Raw genomic sequence first — 20,118 nt, 5'->3', positions numbered from 1 at the left:
GAGAGGATCATGTGATCTTTATTTTTGCCTCTTTTAATATGGTGGATAACGTTTATGGACTTGCGTATGTTAAACCAGCCTTGCATCCCTGGGATGAAGCCTACTTGATCATGATGAATGACTTTTTTGATGATAAGCTACAATCTATTGGCTAGGATTTTGTTGAGAATTTTTGCATCTATATTCATGAGTGAGATTGGTCTGAAATTCTCCTTTTTGTTTGGGTCTTTTCCTGGTTTTGGTATCAGGGTGATGTTTGCTTCATAGAATGTGTTGGGGAAGATTCCTTCTTCCTCAATTTTTTGGAATAATTTCTGCAGTACAGTAATAAGCTCTTCCTTGAAGGTTTGATAGAATTCTGGAGTGAAGCCATCTGGAGCAGGGCATTTTTTGGTTGGAAGATTTTTTATTGTTTCTTTGATCTCAGTGCTTGAAATTGGTCTGTTGAGGAGCTCTATTTCTTCCTGGCTGAGTCTAGGGAGAGGGTGTGATTCCAAATATTGATCCATTTCTTTCACATTGTCAAATTTCTGGGCATAGAGTTTCTGGTAGTATTCAGAGATGATCTCTTGTATCTCTGTGGGATCAGTTGTTATTTCCCCTTTATCATTTCTGATTGAGGTTACTAGAGATTTTACTTTTCTATTCCTCGTTAGTCTGGCCAATGATTTATCTATTTTATTTATTTTTTCAAAAAACCAACTCCTTGTTTCATTAATTTTCTGAATGATTCTTTTGTTTTCAATTTCATTGATCTCTGATTTGATTTTGGATATTTCTTTTCTTCTACTGAGTTTAGGCTTAGATTGTTCTTCTTTTTCCAATTCCATAAGATCTCTTGTGAGATTGTTGATGTGCTCTCTTTCTGTTTTTCGAATGTAGGCATCTAAAGCGATGAATTTTCCTCTCAAAACTGCTTTTGCAGTATCCCACAGGTTTTGGTAGCTTGTGTCTTCATTGTTGTTATGCTCAAGGAAGTTAATGATTTCCTGTTTTATTTCTTCCTGCACCCATCTGTTATTCAACAGAAGATTGTTTAATTTCCATGCCTTTGGGTGGGGTCGAGCATTTTTGTTAGAGTTGAGTTCCATCTTTAGTGCCTTATGGTCTGAGAAGATACAAGGTAAAATTTCAATTCTTTTGATTCTGTTGATATTTGTTTTGTGTCCCAGGATATGATCAATTTTGGAGAATGTTCCATGGGGTGATGAGAAGAATGTATATTCTTTATCTTTGGGATGGAGTGTTCTATATGCTTCTATCAAGCACAGTTGTTCTAGGGTCTCATTTAAATCTCTTATATCCTTGTTTAATTCCTGTTTAGAGGATCTGTCCAGCTCTGTAACAGGAGTGTTAAGGTCTCCTGTTATTATGGTATTATCAGATATCATATTGCTCAGACTGAGTAAGGTCTGTTTCAAGAATCTGGGAGCATTTAAATTGGGTGCATAGATATTTAGAATTGAAATGTCTTCTTGTTGCATTTTTCCCTTGACCAATATAAAGTGACCATCTTTGTCTTTTTTGACTTTAGTTGCTTTAAATCCACATGTATCTGAAAATAAGATTGCAACTCCTCTTTTCTTTTGAATTCCATTTGCCTGAAAAATTGTCTTCCAACCCTTGACTCGGAGCTTTAATTTGTCTTTTGAAGCCAGGTGTGTTTCTTGCAGACAGCAAATGGATGGCTTGTGTTTTTTAATCCAGTCAACCAATCTATGTCTCTTCAGTGGGGAATTCAAGCCATTAACATTTATTGAGATAATTGATAAGTGTGGTAGTATTCTATTCATCTTACTTGGTGAGAGTCCATTGCTTAGTTTTATCTTTTGCATCAGTGTGGAGGTTAGGTTCTGTCCTTTAATTTCTGAGTTCTTACTTTGCTGCTGATCCATTGTGGTGGTCAGTGTGCAGAACAGGTTGAAGTATTTCCTATAGAGCTGGTCTTGTTGTGGCGAATTTCCTCAATGTTTGTATATCCGTAAATGATTTGATTTCTCCGTCAATTTTGAAGCTTAGCTTAGCAGGGTACAGAATTCTGGGCTGAAAATTGTTCTGTTTAAGTAGATTAAAGGTAGATGACCATTGTCTTCTTGCTTGGAAAGTTTCATTAGAGAAGTCGGCGGTCAATCTGATGGATTTGCCCCTGTAGGTCAACTGGCGCTTACTCCTGGCAGCTTGCAGAATCTTTTCTTTTGTCTTGACTTTGGACAGGTTCATCACAATGTGTCTTGGAGAAGCTTGGTTAGAGTTGAGGCGACCTGGGGTCCGATAGCCCTCTGAAAGCAGTGTGTCAGAATCTTTGGTGATATTTGGGAAATTTTATTTTATAATATTCTCTAGTATGGCTTCCATTCCTCTGGGGCATTCTTCTTCCCCTTCTGGAATTCCTATAACTCGTATGTTGGAACGCTTCATAAAGTCCCATAATTCTGACAGTGAACGTTCTGCTTTCTCTCTCTTCTTTTCTGCCTCTTTTAGTATCTTAGTTATCTCAAGAACTTTGTTTTCTACCTCTGAAATTCTTTCTTCTGCATGGTCTAACCTGTTGCTGATACTTTCCATTGCATCTTTAAGTTCCCTAATTGACTGTTTCAGTTCCTTCAGCTCTGCTATATCCTTTTTATATTCTTCATATCGTTCATCTCTTATTTGATTCTGTTTTTGAATTTCCTTTTGGTTATTTTCCACTTTATTAGCAGTTTCCTTCATTGTTTCCATCATTTCTTTCATTGTTTTCAACATGTGTATTCTAAATTCCCTTTCTGTCATTCCTAACATTTCTGTGTAGGTGGAATCCTCTGCAGTAGCTACCTCATGGTCCCTTGGCGGGGTTGTTCTGGACTGGTTCTTCATGTTGCCTGGAGTTTTCTGCTGATTCTTCCTCATGAGTGATTTCTTTTATCTGTTTCCTTGCCCTAATTTTCCTTTCACTTCCTCTTGCTCTTTAAGTTCTTGTGCCTGTGGACTAAGGGTTACAGGACCAGAAGGGTGAGAAGGTTGAAGAGCAAAAAAGGGATGAAAGAAAGGAGGACCGAGTGATAAGAAAAAAAAAAAGAAAAATAGAGAAAGGAGAGGGGGTGGGTAAAAGGAATATTGACAAAAAGAAGAGAGGCACAGAAAGAGGGAGACAGAGCAATATAGGTGTACAGTGGGGTACTTTGATACAACCTTAAAAGAAAACCCACCTTCTGGGGGTGCCCAGTTGGGTGGTTCCCTTGAGGTCAGTAACTCTTTGCTAACCTGATCAGACACAGTACCCCACCTCCACCAAGTAGAGAGGAAAGACAAAAATGCTATAAATCAAACCAAAACAAGCAAACAGAAAACTTTATGGGATAAAATTGGCTGGAAAAACCAAATAATAGCGATAGAAACACTAACAAAAATGAAGTTCCAATTATTGAAATAGGCAGCAATGGGAAATTATAATTAAACTAGAAAAATTGAGAAAGAAAAAGGATCTGTATGGAAAAGGTTGAACTTAAAAAACAAAACAACAATCAACAACATCAAAATAAACAAAAAAAAACAACCAAACCAAAAAAAAAAAAAAAAAACAATCAAAAACAAAGCAATATGTATATGTTATTGAATATTGTCTGGGCAACACGTGGTCTTCTGGGGTATGAGATGTTAATCACAGTTCTGATACGACTGGAGGCTGCTAGTTTCTCAAACCCCAGCAGGTAGACACCCTAAATTTCTCTTCAGCCCACTTAAAAGGCACTTTGAGCTTGTTCACTTGCTGAGCAGAAGCTTTCCCAGGGAAGTGCTTGTCGCTGGAATCACTGCTGAAGTGGCTATCCACTTACCCTGTGTGCCAAAACTGGTCTCCCTGTGCCCCCGAGGGTTAGGGCTGCAAGGCGGCTCAGACCCCGCCCTTAGACTACTTGGTCGCTGGGTTACCAGCTCCCACCCAATTCCAGCTCTGCGACCCTGAGGGCGGAGCTTGCCAGGGCAGATCGCTCACAATGGCTGCCTGTGACCCAGAGCCAAACACTATTAGCTCCGTCTGGCTCAGCGGCTCAGACTGGGGCCCTAGACAGAGGCCAAAGTTCTCCGCACTCCCGCTCAGGCTCTCCCCGAGGCAGTTCAGCTGAGTGCCAAGTCCAAAGACACCAAAACAGTTCACAGGTAAGGCCTTTCTGGTTTGCAGTCTCGCTGCTACTGAACTTACAGTTGCTGCGGGTTTAGACGGATTGAACACACGCGACCACGTGCCGGTTTTCCACTGTTTTAGTCTTCCTCTTGGGGTCCAGAAGTCTCTCGCTGACTCCCTGTATCCTCTCAGGGGTGATGATAGGCAGATCCCACCAGCCAGAGATGCCTGGAGTCCTATCTCCCCAGACTCACAGTGCCCAGATGCAAGGAAGCTGTTACTCGGCTGCCATCTTGCTCCGCCTCCCCAGTAAAATACATTTTAATAAATAAAAATCATCTTATTTGTTTCATTTAGAAAAATTTTGATGATATTAACACTTTTATATTTTCCTTATATAACACAGAGCATTATTTATTTTATTAAACATTCTTTGAGACATGATTCGTGATTTCATCTACAAAGTAATAAAAAGTTGGACAATAAGGGGATCATGTTTGAGCATTTAAATAACTTCAGGTAAAACAGTATGTTTAGTTTAAGGTAACGCTGATTTTTCATTTAGCTACTGAAATGACACAGATCATAATGTTGAATGAAAAAGCAGTTGTAGAAAATTTATGGTGACATTTTGCTCTTGATATGGTTGTTTACATGCATAGTAAAGAATGTGAATATTATTTTATTTATTTGGGATCAAATGAAAATGCTTCTTTATTTGACAGGTAAAGTGTATGCGGTAGGTGGACATGATGGAAATGAGCACCTAGGGAGCATGGAGATGTTTGATCCTCTCACTAACAAATGGATGATGAAGGCGTCAATGAACACCAAGAGGTGGGGCAGCCCGCAGATTGCTTTTGTACTGATGGTAGAAAATAAAGTTTCCTAAAATTGAAAGCCCTTATTTTTTAATTTTTTTTCTGTTTTTAGGAACTTTAAATACCTTCTGAAACATATTTTGTTGAAGTATCCAAAGTGATGCTTTGTTATAACTTTTTATATTTTTTCAAGAATTAAAGATGCGGTCGTGTTTTAGATTGCCATAATGGTAGTGACAGTTTTCACTTACATCTGAGCATTCATTGACTTTTTAAAAATCTTTCTGTTTTGAAATATTTTAGGTTTTTCAGAGAAGGTGCAAACATAGTAGAGTTCCCGTGTACCAGTAGTTCTCAACTGAAGATGATTTTACCCCTTCTGTGGGACAGGTGGCAGTCTCGGGAGACATTTTTGGTTGTCACAGGGGGTGGGTAAGTTGCTGCTTGCAGGAAGAAGTCAGGGGTGCTGTTGTAGATTCTCCATTGTATAAGACAAAACCCCACAACAAAGAACTTTCCAGCCTCAAATACCAGTAGTGCCAAGGTAAAGAAACGTTGCTATCTACCCTTCAGTTAGCTTCCCATAATGTTACCATAATATAGTTATTGAAATTAGCATTGATCTATCACTAATCTGTAGATTTTATTCAGCTTTTGCCAGTTTCTTCACACAGTCTTATGTTTCTAACTGATTTTTCTTGTCTAATTGTATTGGCTGGTAATCTAATACAGATAAATAGTAGCAGAAATAGTAGGTGTTTTTGTCTTATTCCTGGATCTTAGTAGTAATGTGTCTAGTGTTTCTGTATTTAAAAAGATAGTGGATTTAGGACTAAATTTGTAATACTCAAGTCACATTTGACTTTTGCAATTGTAAGAGGTGCTCATTGTCACTAGTATTCATCTTTTGACATTGGCATATATTTGAGTATTACAATTTAAACAGTTTTTTCTGTTCCCAAAATGTGTATATATATTTTTGGCACCCTCTGTATTTTATCATAATAAAATATCAATCATTCTTCATTGATTTTATCACATTGTGCATTAATATCTTACATTCTCATCTACAATAAATTTAAGTATGTTGCTAAATGGATCAGTCTAAAGGGGAGAAGACTTGTAGAATGGATAACATACTTAAGGACTCTACTGTGTTTAAAAAAATTTTTTTTTGAGAGTTGGGGTTCTGCCCTGTCACCCAGGCTAGAGTGCAGTAGCATGATCATAATTCACTGTAGCCTCAAACTTTTAGGCTCAAATAATCCTCCTGCTTTGGGCTTGCAAGTAGGTGGGACTATACAGGGGTGTACTACCTCACCCAGCCAAGTTAAAAACATTTTTTGTAGAGATGGTGTGTTGATATAAAATGTTGCCTAGGTTGGTCCCAAAGTCTTGGCCTTAAGTGATCCTCTTGCATCAGCCTCCCAAAGTGCTAGAATTCCAGGCATGAGCCACAGTGCCCGGTCACCATTTTTATTAATGACTTGAATATCATTAATAAATTTTCAGTCATCTTAAGGTAGGAGGATAACTAATACCGAGTAACAAACCAGGATTCAAAAAACTGAGTAGGCCAATTATACTTTCAGCAAAACTTAAAATATTACAATTAGAATTATAGATTAAAATGTGCCCTAGGGATATTAAAAATCAATTACACCAGTAAAGCATGATGAAAAATTTGGTTTGTGATTGTTTCTTATGGTGAAAACTACCTGGACCATTAATGAAACTCAGCTCTTAAAGAAAAGGAAAGGAAAAAATTGAATGTAATATAATTGCCTACATGAAGAGAAGTGAAGCCTTTATTTCAATCGAGAGTTTATAGTCATCCTGCTCTTTGTCCTGATCTCTACATCTGTTGTGGTTTTAAAGTAGGATATGTAACATCATTTGGGGTATAAGAATAAAAGATTAGACTCTGCAGATTTTTATTTTATTTATTTTAGAGACAGAGTTTCACTTTATCACCCTTGGTAGAGTGCTGTGGCCTCACAACTCACAGCAACCTCCAACTCCTGGGCTTAGGTGATTCTCTTGCCTCAGCCTCCAGAGTAGCTGGGACTACAGGCACCTGCCATAATGCCCGGCTATTTTTTTGTTGCAGTTTGGCCAGGACCGGGTTCACACGGGCCACCCTCGGTATATGGGGCCAGCGCCCTACCCACTGAGCCACAGGCACCACCCAGATTTTTATTTTATTTTATTTTATTCTCACTTTGTCACCCTTGGTAGAGTGCTGTGGCATTATAGCTTACAGCAAATTCAAACTACTGGGCTTAAGCAATTCTTTTCCCTCAGCCTCCCAAGTAGCTAGAGCTACAGGTACCTGGAGCTACAGGCACCTGCCACAGCGCCTGCCTATTTTTAGAGCTGGGGTCTCGCTCTTGCTCAGGCTGGCGTCAAACTCCTAAGCTCAAGCAATCTGCCCACGTCCATCTCCAAGAGTACTAGGATTACAAGCATGAGCCACCATGCCCAGCTCTCCAGATTTTTAAAATGAGCGACCACATGTGGCCTGGAATTGTGTATGTTAGAAAGACATATATTTTATACTGAATAGGAGATTAAATTAGATTACCTATTTTCTTTTTCAAATTTAAAATTCAATAAACAGGGTGAGGATGTTAAAGATTGAGCTCAATAATTTATTTAAAATTAGATACTAGAATAAATACTGCCTCTTGTTTCAGAGTGGAAATATAAGGGAGGAAGAGGGACTATCTAGTTAATATTGAAAGTACTGCGTAAGAGTAAGCTTTGTTCAGAGAACAAAGATAAAAATATATCACCTGCAATTTTGTTAAACAAACAAAACTAACAAAACCTAACTTCAGACATTGTGGCTTATATAGCTGGCAAACTGTAGCAACATTCTGTAAGAGTTAAAAATGACTTGTGGCTGGGCAAGGTGGCTGACTCTTGGGAAACTAGCCCATGCAACACAGCAAAACCTGTCTCCAAAAAGGGAAAAAGAAGAAAAGAAAGGAAAGAACAACATTATATATTATCAAAATGAGCAATTTTAAACTGAACTGTGCAAAAGGATACATTGCCATCTAATTTTCTATTCCTGATTAATTTAGCCAAACATTTTTAGCTAGGTTTTCTTCATGTGTTAAAATACGAAAGATTAGAAAGAAAAAAACCAAAAAAGGTATGAAAGATTATATAGAAATGTGAAGAGAGTTCTGCTGAAAAGAGATTTTTTTCAACCTATTTTTTTTTTTTTTTTTTTGTAGAGACAGAGTCTCACTGTACCGCCCTCGGGTAGAGTGCCGTGGCGTCACACGGCTCACAGCAACCTCTACTCTTGGGCTTATGTGATTCTCTTGCCTCAGCCTCCCGAGCAGCTGGGACTACAGGCGCCAACCACAACGCCCGGCTATTTTTTTATTGCAGTTTGGCCGGGGCTGGGTTTGAACCCACCACCCTCGGCATATGGGGCCGGCGCCCTACTCACTGAGCCACAGGCGCCGCCTTTTCAGCCTATTTTTGTTTTTCTTTTCTTTCTTTAGTTTTTTTTTTGAGCAGAGTCTTAATAGGTTGCCCTCGGTAGAGTGCTGTGTTTGTCACAGCTCACAGCAACCTCAAACTCCTGGGCTTAGGCGATTCTCTAGCCTCAGCCTCCCTAGAAGCTGGGACTACAGGCACCTGCCACAATGCCCAGCTATTTTTTTGTTGTAGTTTTTTAGCTGGCTGGGGCCAGGTTTGAACCTGCCACTCTTGGTGTATGAGGCTGGTAATCCATAATCACTGTGCTACAGGCGCCAAGCCTCAGCCTATTTTTCTTTTCTTTTTATCTGTTCTTCTATATGAGAAAAAAAATCTTAAGGGAAGAAAAGCTAGTCTTAGACTATTATTACCTCCTGCTATCTGCTTCAAATGACATTTTAAATAGGGCTTGATTATACTATGTGGTAACTACAAATAGTTTAAATTTTAATGCATGGATTAAAATGAGGGACAAATCCCAAGGTACATTTTTAATTTTTATATCCTTGCTATTAAGTTGGTTTTTAGCCAAGATGGAATGAAACTTCTCCCAAAATAGCAGTTGAATTTCTTTAATCTTTTAAAATACATGTATGCCCTGAGGCTGGAAGCAGTTGTTCATACCTGTAATCCTAGAAATGTGGGAGGCCCAGCAGGGAAGATGCTTGGAGCCAATAGTTCAAGACTAGGCTAAGGTCTGAGGAAAAAAATAGAAAAATTAACTAGTCATGGTGGTGTGTGCCTGTAAGCCTAGGCATTTGAGGTTGCTGTAAGCTGTGGTAATTCCATTGTACTCTGGCCTGGACAACAGAGCAAGACCCTGTCTCTAAATAAATAAGCTTTGAACATTTATAGGAGCTTGTGTGTAAAAAATAATAGAGCTGCAATTATTTTGTCATGTTATTTGCTTATGATTTGTATTCCCCCAAATCATCTTTTCAGTGTACATTTCATGATAATTTTCACATTGAAAGATTGGGTTTTGTTTATTTTTTCCTCTTGTTTTTCATCTCTCCACTAAAGTGGACACTGTTTGTTCACTGTGTGGTTTTACTGAAACCCATTATCCTAACAGAGCATATCTAAGGGTTCATTTATTTATTTAACAAAAAATGTTAAATGCCCACTGTAAGACACAGCAAGTGGTGAAGGTCCCACTTCATTTTCTGCTACCAGCAATGAATAAGATAGCCGAAGTCCCTGCCTTTGTATAGCTTATATTCTAGAAGGGAATATACAAATAAAGACATAGTTATAAGAGCAATAATGTTAGCACAGAGTAAGTAAAGGGTGCTTGAGAAGTGGAGATCTTAAGAAAGTCCTTTGGAATTTATGATTAGAAGGAATCGAATAATTTAACCTGATGGAGTGATTGTGGGTGGGGTAAGAGTGGTGGGTAGAGAGAGAGAGGAGCACAAAGTCCAGGATGGCTGTGAGATCAAGGAGAGGAATGTCCAGAAATAAGGCAGAGAGAGTGGGCAGAGGGTGAGGGATTTTCAGGTTTGTCAAGGATATTTTATCTGGTGGGCTTTAAATAAAAACAGAAAATGTATATTTAAATTTAAATATCAGGGGAATGATAATTTTCTCTTTTCAAAGATGGCTCTGAATACAAAGCAGAGGAGGGAGTTGATGACCAGGGTGAAAACAGTCTGATGGACTAAAAATGTCATAGTTTAGTCAAGAAATAGTGGTAACTTGGCCTAATAAAGTAGTTGAAATCAAGATGGAGAAAAGAGGACGTATTTGAAAGATAGTTCAGAGGTGTACAGTCAAGAAGTCTTTATGGGCTCAGTGCCCTTGCTCAGTGGTTAGGGCACCGACCACATGCACGGGGCCTGGCGGGTTTGAACCTGGACAGGGCCTGCTAAACAACAAAGACAACAACAACAAAAAACAGCCCGGCATTGTGACTGGCGCCCATAGTCCAAGCCACCTGGGAGGCTGAGGCAAGAGAATCGCTTAAGCCCAAGAGTTTGAGCTGTGACGTCACAGCACTCTACCCAGGGTGACAAAGTGAAACTCTGTCTCAAAAAAAAAAAAAAAAAAAGAAAAAGTAGTTTTTATGATAATTAGATATAGGTAGAAAGAACAGAAGGTAGAAGCAAGGATGATTCTTCAGTTTCTGACCTTAGTTTCCTCCACCTCAGCCTCCCAAGTAGCGGGGACTACAGGTGCCTACTACAACATCCAGCTAATTTTTCCTATTTTTAGTGGAGACAGGGTCTTTCTCTTACCCCAGGCTGGTCTCAACTCCAACTCTTGAGCTCAAGTGATTCTCCCATCTAGGCCTCCTGGAGAGCTAGGATTCTGAGCCACCGCACCTGGGAGAGGCTTAATAATTTAATGGTGGGGTAGAGAATGCACTGATAGAGAAAACTGAAAAGCATCAGCCAGAGATGTAGGAGGGAACTCAAACATGTGATGCCATGAAAATCAAGAGAGTTTTGAGGAGTAGGAAATAGCCAGTAATGTCATCTGCTTCTTGGTTTGGGGGCGGAGGACCAGTTATTATTAGCTGTATTTACTTCCTCCCTCATCTAACATCCTCATGTTCTAGGGAGTACACACATGTGTTCACACATACCTGGAAATTTTTATAACCATTGTATCTAGTAAATCATAACTTTATATTTGAGAGAAAAGAGGTTAAAGAGACAGAAAATGAATTATCCTTATGAATTTTTTCCTAGAATAATAAACTGAGATAGCTCTGATAAACTTAGAGCTACAATCTCAGTGGAGTAGCTGTTGTCTTCAGTAACAATAATAGCTAATCCGTAGTGCTAAGTATGGGCCGGGCTCAGGCATTGTTCTAAGTGCTTACCTGTATTAACTGAGTATCAGCTGTATCTTAGGTAAAGAAACAAAGCAGTAGAGGCCTATAAAGTATCCAAGTTAGTAACAAATAATGGTTTTGGAATACTTCAACTTTTAATTGCTGCAGTATATTTTTTAAGAAATTGAGGTAGTGTTTTTCTGATCCCCGTTAAGTGAATTAGCTTTTATCATGGGCTAAGAAGTCTCTTCAAAGAAGAGGAATACATACCCTTTAGAAATAAAGCAATGTGATATAAAGCTTATAATATAAAAATTAATGTTATTTTGTGTGGTATAATTAAATCCTGCAACAAAACAAGTTCTACAATTATGTAAATTCAGAAATGAGACTGACTTCTGACTTAACAGCAGACAATCTCTGTCAGTTCATTAGCCTCTCAATTATGCAGCTGTATGTTGTACCAGCTGGGTATTTTGGACTCCTTTATACTGTTCTGTTGGATTTTAATCTATTGTTGTATCTGAATTTAAGGTAGCCTGTGCACGCTACACCTCTGAGGGGCACTGTTCACCTAGAGTTGCATAGTTTGTTGACTCTGTAGCCATCTATTCAGAAATTTTGATAAATCTAAAAATAGTAGAAACAAACTACGCTATTTGAAAGCTAACATGATAAAAGACTTCCATTAGCACAATTTTTTTGCTACTTTTTTCCCCCTATACAAACCCAGATATTAGAGTATATTTAATTGTCTTCGCAGGAGAGGAATTGCTTTGGCTTCCTTGGGAGGTCCAATTTATGCCATTGGGGGACTAGATGACAATACTTGCTTCAATGATGTGGAGAGATACGACATAGAATCTGACCAGTGGAGTGCAGTGGCACCAATGAACACTCCTCGTGGGGGAGTTGGCTCTGTGGCTCTAGTAGTAAGTTACATGGCAACTTGCCCATTGAATTACTTTGCGTTACATCCATTACCAAATAAGGAAAGGCCCGATACATTCATATTATCAGTATGAAGATATTATATACCACATTGCTTAAGGAAATATTGCTTTCTTATACATCTGGTCTACCTTTAGGACAATACATAAGTACATTCAAAGTCTAATGTCATGTGTTTTGTTTGTTTTTATTTAGAACCATGTTTATGCAGTAGGCGGCAATGATGGAGTGGCTTCTTTATCTAGTGTGGAAAGGTATGACCCACATCTGGATAAATGGATAGAAGTTAAAGAAATGGGTCAACGAAGAGCAGGCAATGGAGTTAGTGAGCTTCATGGTTGCTTATATGTTGTTGGTGAGTGGATAGTATTTCTCTAGTATAATTTATCAAGATATGCAATGATAGGTGTCATACAACAATACAATAGCCAGGTGTGGTGGTTCATGCTTGTAATCTTAGCACTTCAGGAGGCCAAGGTGGGTGGAGTGCCTGAGCTCAGGAGTTCAAGACCAGCCTGTGCAAGAATGGGACTCCATCTCTAAAAAATAGCTGGGCATTGTAGAGGGTACCTATAGTCTCAGGTACTAGGGAGGGTGAGGCAAGGGGATCACATGAGCCCAAGAGTTTGAGGTTGCTGTGAGCTATGATGCCATAGCACTTTACTCAGAGTGACAAAGTGAGACTGTCTCAAAAAAAAAAAAAAAAAATTACATTTAGCATTAAGTAGAATCAGTTGAGATGTACTTCTGAATTTTTTTTTTTTTTTTTTTAGGCGGAGTCTCACTATGTTACCCTTGATAGAGTGCCATGGCGTCACAGCTCACAGCATCCTCCAACGCTTGGGCTCAAGCGATTCTCTTGCTTCAGCCTCCCAAGTAGCTGGGACTATAGGTGCTCACCACAATGCCCAGCTATTTTTTTGTTGTTTGGCTGGCCCAGCCCTGGTTTGAACCCACCAGCCTTGGTGTGCATGGCTAGCACTATAACCAGTGTGCTAAGAGTGCTGAGCCTTGAATGGTTTATATATATATATATATATATATTTTGGCCAGCCATAGTAGCTCACAACTGTAATCTTAGCACTCTGGGAGGCTGAGATGGATAGATTGCTTTTGCTCAGGATTTTGAGACAGCTTGAACAAGAGCAAGACCCTGTCTCTTAAAAAAAAAATAGCTGGGCATTAAGGTGGGCTCCTGTAGTCCCAGCTACTTGGGAGACTGAGGCAAGAGGATCACTCGAGCCCAAGAGTTTGAGGTTGCTGTGAGCTATGATACCACTGGTACTCTGCCAAGGGCAACAAAGTGAGACTCTATCTCTAAAGGAAAAACAAAAAAGAACACTTTGAAAGTATGGACATGTCTAAAAACTTTAATTACATTTTGTTTTTTCTATTCCTCTGCTTTGAATTTATTATTATTATACATTTATATGCATGATATTGGGAAATGATAGGTAACCAATAAAAAAGGGGGCTGTGGAAAATATTGTAACTGTTAAAAACTCTATCTTCATTAGCATGAGCGGCAGTTAAAAGTTTTATTACAATGAAAAAATATTTTATATCATGATTGTGGTAGATGACACTTCCTGGAAGTATGAGCATAAAATTGGTGAATTTTGTTTAATTAAGTTGATTTAATAAAATTAAACCCATTGGAGAAGTTGATGTTTTTATTTTTTATTTATTTATTCTTTTTGAGACAAAGCCTCAAGCTGTCACCCTGGATAGAGTGCCATGGCACACAGCTCACAGTAACCTCCAACTCCTGGGCTCAAGCGATTCTCCTGCCTCTGCCTCCCAAGTAGCTGGGACTATAGGTGCCTGCCACAACACTCGGCTATTTTTTGGTTGCAGCTGTCATTGTTGTTTGGTGAGCCTGGGCTGGATTCAAACCCACCAGCTCAGGTGTATGTGGGTGGCGCCTTAGCCGCTTGAGCCACAGGTGCTGAGCCAGAAGTAGATTTTTTTTAACTGTCCTTGTTTTTAAATAGACTAATTGTAATAAAATCAACACTTTCTGTTCTCAGGAAAGTAAGCTGAATCACCAAAGGGAGCTATTACTCATTTAAACTTAGAGGGAGTCTATAAAAAGATTCATTTGTTTTTTAAAAGAAAGAACACCATGAAAATAACCCTCACGGCCTGGTGTAGTGGCTCACACCTGCAATCCTAGCACTCTAAGAGGCCGAGGTGGGTGGATTGCTGGAGCTCCGGAGACCAGCCTGAGCAAGAGTGAGACTCCGTATCTACTAAAAATAGAAAAACTAGTTGGGCACTGTGGCAGGCGCCTTGTAGTCCCAGCTGCTTGGGAGATTGAGGCCAGAGGATCACTTGAGCCCAAGAGTTTGAGGTTGCTATGAGCTTCCATGCCATGGTACTCTACCAAGTGTGAAAAAGTGAGACTCCGTCTCAAAAAAAAAAAAAAAATCACCCAACAGTTTCTATATTTAACCCTTAGGATTATATTAAGTACATCATTAGAATTTATAAAGTCATCATCTGGAATATGTAGCATGAAAATGTAGTTTTAGCAAAAAATGGTGAGATTTCAGTCATAGTCCATCATCTCTAATTATAATGGCAATTATAGTATTAAGGAAAACAATTGGAAAATTTTAACATACATCTAGATGAATCATATGACTTAGTGTAGTTATTTCCCTTCTCAAGCCTTCTTACCATTTAAAAACATAGGCTGGGCATGGGGCTCATGCCTATAATTCTGATATTTTGGGAGGCCAAGGCATTGGAGGATTGCTTGAGGCCATGAATTTGAGACCATCCTGAGCAAGAGATCTTGTCTCTAAAAAGAAAATAGGGAGGGCGGAGACAAGATGGCTGACTGAAGTCAGCTTTCCACAGAGGCCCCCATCCAGAAGGAGAGTTAAAGGACAGAAATTTAGCAAGTACCCTGGTGGATTGGAGCTGCACCAAGAGAGAAGGTTGAAGAACGCACATCAACTCCGCTGAGGCGGGCTGCGACCCCAAGGATACAAACAAAATGTACAAAATTCATCACCAAGCAGACCGGAGTCCCCTCCTCCATGAGAATGGCTCGGAGTGCCCCACAAACAAACGAGCAGAGTTCAAAGGTCCTCCCACTACACTCCACGGGAGAGACCCTCTAAAAACTGGACCTACCTCCTCTACTAGGGTGCCACGGCGTTCTCCTGCCAGGCATAAAACTGGATAGAACTGTATATATTCTCTACCTGCAATTCTGAGCTCCCAGCACTCCCCTCCACTCTCACTCTGAGGTCTGGAGGCCTGTCCCCCAGAGGTCCAGATTCTTGGGTGATTGCTCGAGGGGTGTGGACAGGGCCTAGACTGCAGCTGGTCACTGCAGATTCTGCGTCATGGGAGTGAGGAGAGGACAGTCGGCTGAGAGGGAACCACACTGGAGCGGCAGTGCCCCAAAGCACAGAGCAGCAGCCGTCTTTTAGCAACAATAGGGCTCACTCCCAGATATTCCGAAGCCACACTCTCTGTCTCCCTGTGGAACCAGAGGAAGCCGGGCATCTTCTCAGGTGGAAACCACTGCGGAACAGATCTGGGACGGAAACGCAGGCCCTGTGAGTAAAGGGTTTGCCTGAGGCGGTACCGGCCTGGGTGGAGTGCGGGGACTAGAAACGCACGCGCAGAGCTGGGAAGTTCCCAGGGCGGGACTGAACCAGAGGACCACTCCACTGAGCCTAAGATGCACCTGGCCCTCAGGGGATCGTAAGCCTATAGACAAAGGAAGGCTGGAGGCTAGAACTGACAGCTAACTGAATACAAACCTGCAGGAGGAGAGACAGGACCTGAGGCGCAGGCTCTGGGAACTCAAAACAGCTTCTCTTCTGCAGGGGAATTTAGCAGGGACACAAACAAATTCCTGCAAAGTTGTTCTGTTCTGTTCTGTCAGTAACATCAATCAGGGGCGGGGCTGGAACTGAGTGAACACCCCCCAGTCTCCATCAAGTGCCCGAGGTTGTCAGGCCTCACCTCCCCCTGCTGGATAGAGGCAGAGCGCAGTGGCCTGGCTGAGCAGAAATAGATATCCTTGTGATTCAGGCAGGTGCAAACCCCTGGAATATTTGTTCACTAGAGGCAACTGGGTCACAGCCCTGTGGAGTATCAGTGACTGGGTGTGACAGAGGTGCAAAGTGGGGAAGGAGGCATCAACCTTCCCAGACTAATCTATTTGCTGGGTGGGTTCTCCTGACTCCACAGAGCACCGGAGCAAGCCATATCTGAGTTGTCACCAGACCCCTACGATCCAGTTGCCAGAGACCTTTTAAACTCTCCCACCTGAGACAGGTGCTGACTGAGACAGTTGATTTGGACCTTTTGAACTGAGCCAACTGCCCGAAGACTATTCAAGTGGTGCCCTGGGTGTGTGGTTGTAGGAAGGTTTGATTTTCCTTTTCCAATTGTTGCCTGTGGGGGGGTGGGGTGACTTAATTGCTGGTATTTCTCCACAGCTGAGACTTCAACCCAGAGTAACTGTTTCACTAGGGTCAAACGGAGACCAGCTGAAAACAAGATAAAACCACTTAGCCCCACCACACCAAACAGGTCCCCAGTTTCTCAGGCCATAGCACAACACAGATCCTCGACAAAGCTCCTGGGGGAAAATCAAACAGTGTAAAACAATCATGGGGGAAAATCAAACAGTGTAAAACAATCATGGGGTGGAATCAACAGAAAAACTCTGATAACACGAATAACCAGAATAGATCAACCCCCCTCAAGGAAAGATATGGCACATGTAACTGAAGATCCCATTCATAAACAGCTGGCCGAGATGTCAGAAATTGAATTCAGAATTTGGATTGCAAACATTAATAGAATGGAGGAAAATTTGGAATTAGAAATTTGAAAAGCAATTCAAAAGTTGGAATTAGAAATTTGAGGAGAAATTCAAAAGTTGTCTCAAGAATTTAATGAATTTAAGGACAAAACCACCAAAGATTTTGACGCACTGAAGCAAGAATTTGCAGCCCTCAAAGATCTGAAAAATAGAGTAGAATCCCTCAGTAACAGAGTGGAGCAAGCAGAAGAAAGGATTTCTGACATTGAAGACAAAGCCTTTGAACACTCCCAAACTCTCAAAGAGGAAGAGAAATGGAGAACAAAAATGGGTCATTCTCTCAGAGAGCTCTGGGATAACTCGAAGAAGGCTAATATCCACCTCATTGGAATCCCTGAAAGTGATGAAGTGGCCTCGCAAGGCACAGAGGCCCTTCTCCATGAAATTATGAAAGAGAATTTTCCAGACATGCCAAGAGATTCTGAAATTCAGATAGCAGACAGTTTCAGAACCCCAGCACAACTCAATCTGAATAAGACATCCCCCAGGCATATCATAATTAACTTCACTAAAGTTAATATGAAGGAGAAAATTCTGAAAGCAGCCAGATGTAAGAAATCCATTACCTACGAAGGGAGGAATATTACAATGGCTGCAGATCTCTCTGCTGAAAATTTTCAAGTCAGAAGAGGGTGCCCAGCGACTTTTAATCTCCTAAAGCAAAATAACTTTCAACCCCAGATCCTGTATCCAGCTAAACTGAGTTTCATTTATGATGGAGAAATTAAATACTTTAATGACATTCATATGTTGAAGAAATTTGCCATAACCAAACTAGCTCTTCAGGATATTCTCAGACCTATCCTCCATAATGACCAGCCCAATCCTCTACCACAAAAGTAAACTCACTCAGAAACTTTTGATCAAACTCCAACTTCCACAGTGGCGAAAGGATTAAAAATGTCCACTGGACTTTCGAAAAATTTGATACCCCAAATTTTACCAGACTTATCAATATTCTCCATTAATGTGAACGTATTACACTGTTCTCTAAAGAGGCACAGGTTAGCTGACTGGATAAAAAATCTCAGGCCAGATATTTGCTGCATACAAGAGTCACATCTAACCTTAAGATAAATATAGACTCAGAGTGAAAGGATGGTTGTCCATATTTCAGGCAAATGGTAATCAGAAAAAAGCAGATGCTGCAATTCTGTTTGCTGACAAAATAGGCTTTAAACTAACAAAAGTAAGGAAGGATAAGAATGGTCACTTCATATTTGTTAAGGGTAATACTCAATATGATGAGATTTCAATTATTAGTATGTATGTACCCAACCAGAATGCACCTCAATTTATAAGAGATACTAACAGACATGAGCAACTTGATTTCCTCCAGCTCCATAATGGTCGGAGATTTCAACACTCCTTTGGCAGAGTTGGATAGATCCTCCAATATGAAGCTGAGCAAAGAAATTTTAAATTTAAACCTAACCATCCAACATTTGGATTTAGCGGACATCTACAGAACATTTCATCCCAACAAAACTGAATACACATACTTCTCATCAGCCCATGGAACATACTCCAAAATCGATCACATTTTAGGTCACAAATCTAACCTCAGTAAATTTAAAGGAATAGAAATTATTCCTTGCATTTTCTCGGATCACCATGCAATAAAAGTTGAACTCAGTAACAACAGGAATCTGCATACTCATACAAAAACATGGAAGTTAAATAACCTTATGCTGAATGATAGCTGGGTCAGAAATGAGATTAAGAAGGAAATTGCCAAATTTTTGGAACAAAAGGACAATGAAGACACGAATTATCAGAACCTCTGGGATACCACAAAGGCAGGCCTAAGAGGGAAATTTATAGCACTGCAAGCCTTCCTCAAGAGAACAGAAAGAGAGGAAGTTAATAACTTAATGGGACATCTCACGCAACTGGAAGAGGAAGAACATTCCAACCCCAAACCCAGTAGAAGAAAAGAAATAACCAAAATCAGAGCAGAATTAAATGAAATTGAAAACAAAGGAATTATACAACAGATCAATAAATCAAAAAGTTGGTTTTTTGAAAAGGTCAATAAAATATGTAAACCTTTGGCTAACCTAACCAGGAAAAAAAGAGTAAAATCTCTAATTTCATCAATCAGAAATGACAAAGACGAAATAACAACAGACTGCTCAGAAATCCAAAAAATCCTTAATGAATATTACAAGAAATTTTATTCTCAGAAATATGAAAATCTGAAGGAAATTGACCAATACTTGGAAGCACATCACCTTCCAAGACTTAGCCAGAATCAAGTGGAAATGTTGAACATGCCAATATCAAGTTCTGAAATAGCATCAACCATACAAGATCTGCCTAAAAAGAAAAGCCCAGCACCAGATGGTTTCACATCAGAATTCTACCAAACCTTTAAAGAGGAACTAGTACATATATTACTCAACCCGTTCCAAAATGTAGAAAAAGAAGGAAGACTACCCAACATGTTCTATGAAGCAAACATCACCTTGATCCCCAAACCAGGGAAAGACCCAACAAGAAAAGAAAATTATAGACCAATATCACTAATGAATATAGATGCAAAAATATTCAACAAGATCCTAACAAACAGAATCCAGCAACACATCAAACAAATTATACATCATGACCAAGTCAGTTTAATCCCAGGGTCTCAGGGCTGGTTATATAAATATAAATCTATAAGTATAATTCAGCACATAAACAAATTAGAAAACAGAGACCATATGATTCTCTCAATTGATGCAGAAAAAGCTTTTGATAATATCCAGCATCCCTTCATGATCAGAACACTTAAGAAAATTGGTATAGAAGGGACATTTAAACTGATAGAGGCCCTCTACAGCAAACCCACAGCCAATATCGTATTGAATGGAGTTAAACTGAAATAATTTCCACTGAGATCAGGAACCAGACAAGGCTGCCCATTGTCTCCACTGCTCTTTAACATTGTAATGGAAGTTTTAGCCACCGCAATTAGGGAAGAAAAGGCGATCAAGGGTATCCATATAGGGTCAGAAGAGATCAAACTTTTGCTCTTCGCAGATGATATGATTGTATACCTGGAAAACACCAGGGATTCTACTACAAAACTCTTAGAAGTGATCAAGGAATACAGCAGCATCTCAGGTTA

The 20,118-nt window shown here is 39.9% G+C and overlaps 1 protein-coding gene across 2 annotated transcripts in view; it reads left to right on the top strand.

Annotated features, from left to right (window-relative positions):
• KLHL8 (kelch like family member 8) overlaps positions 1 to 20,118 on the top strand; it is a 53,259-nt gene that overhangs the window by 26,019 nt on the left and 7,122 nt on the right. For both annotated transcript variants that reach the window (XM_053602232.1, XM_053602160.1), the window contains exons 7-9: positions 4,828 to 4,939; positions 11,964 to 12,132; positions 12,347 to 12,506. In XM_053602232.1, the coding sequence (XP_053458207.1) occupies positions 4,828 to 4,939; positions 11,964 to 12,132; positions 12,347 to 12,506 (441 nt within the window). The remainder of the gene's footprint in view (positions 1 to 4,827; positions 4,940 to 11,963; positions 12,133 to 12,346; positions 12,507 to 20,118) is intronic.

This window comes from Nycticebus coucang, chromosome 1, assembly GCF_027406575.1.
Source record: "Nycticebus coucang isolate mNycCou1 chromosome 1, mNycCou1.pri, whole genome shotgun sequence".
Taxonomy (NCBI): domain Eukaryota; kingdom Metazoa; phylum Chordata; class Mammalia; order Primates; family Lorisidae; genus Nycticebus; species Nycticebus coucang.
This window is presented reverse-complemented; position numbering and strand designations above follow the sequence as displayed.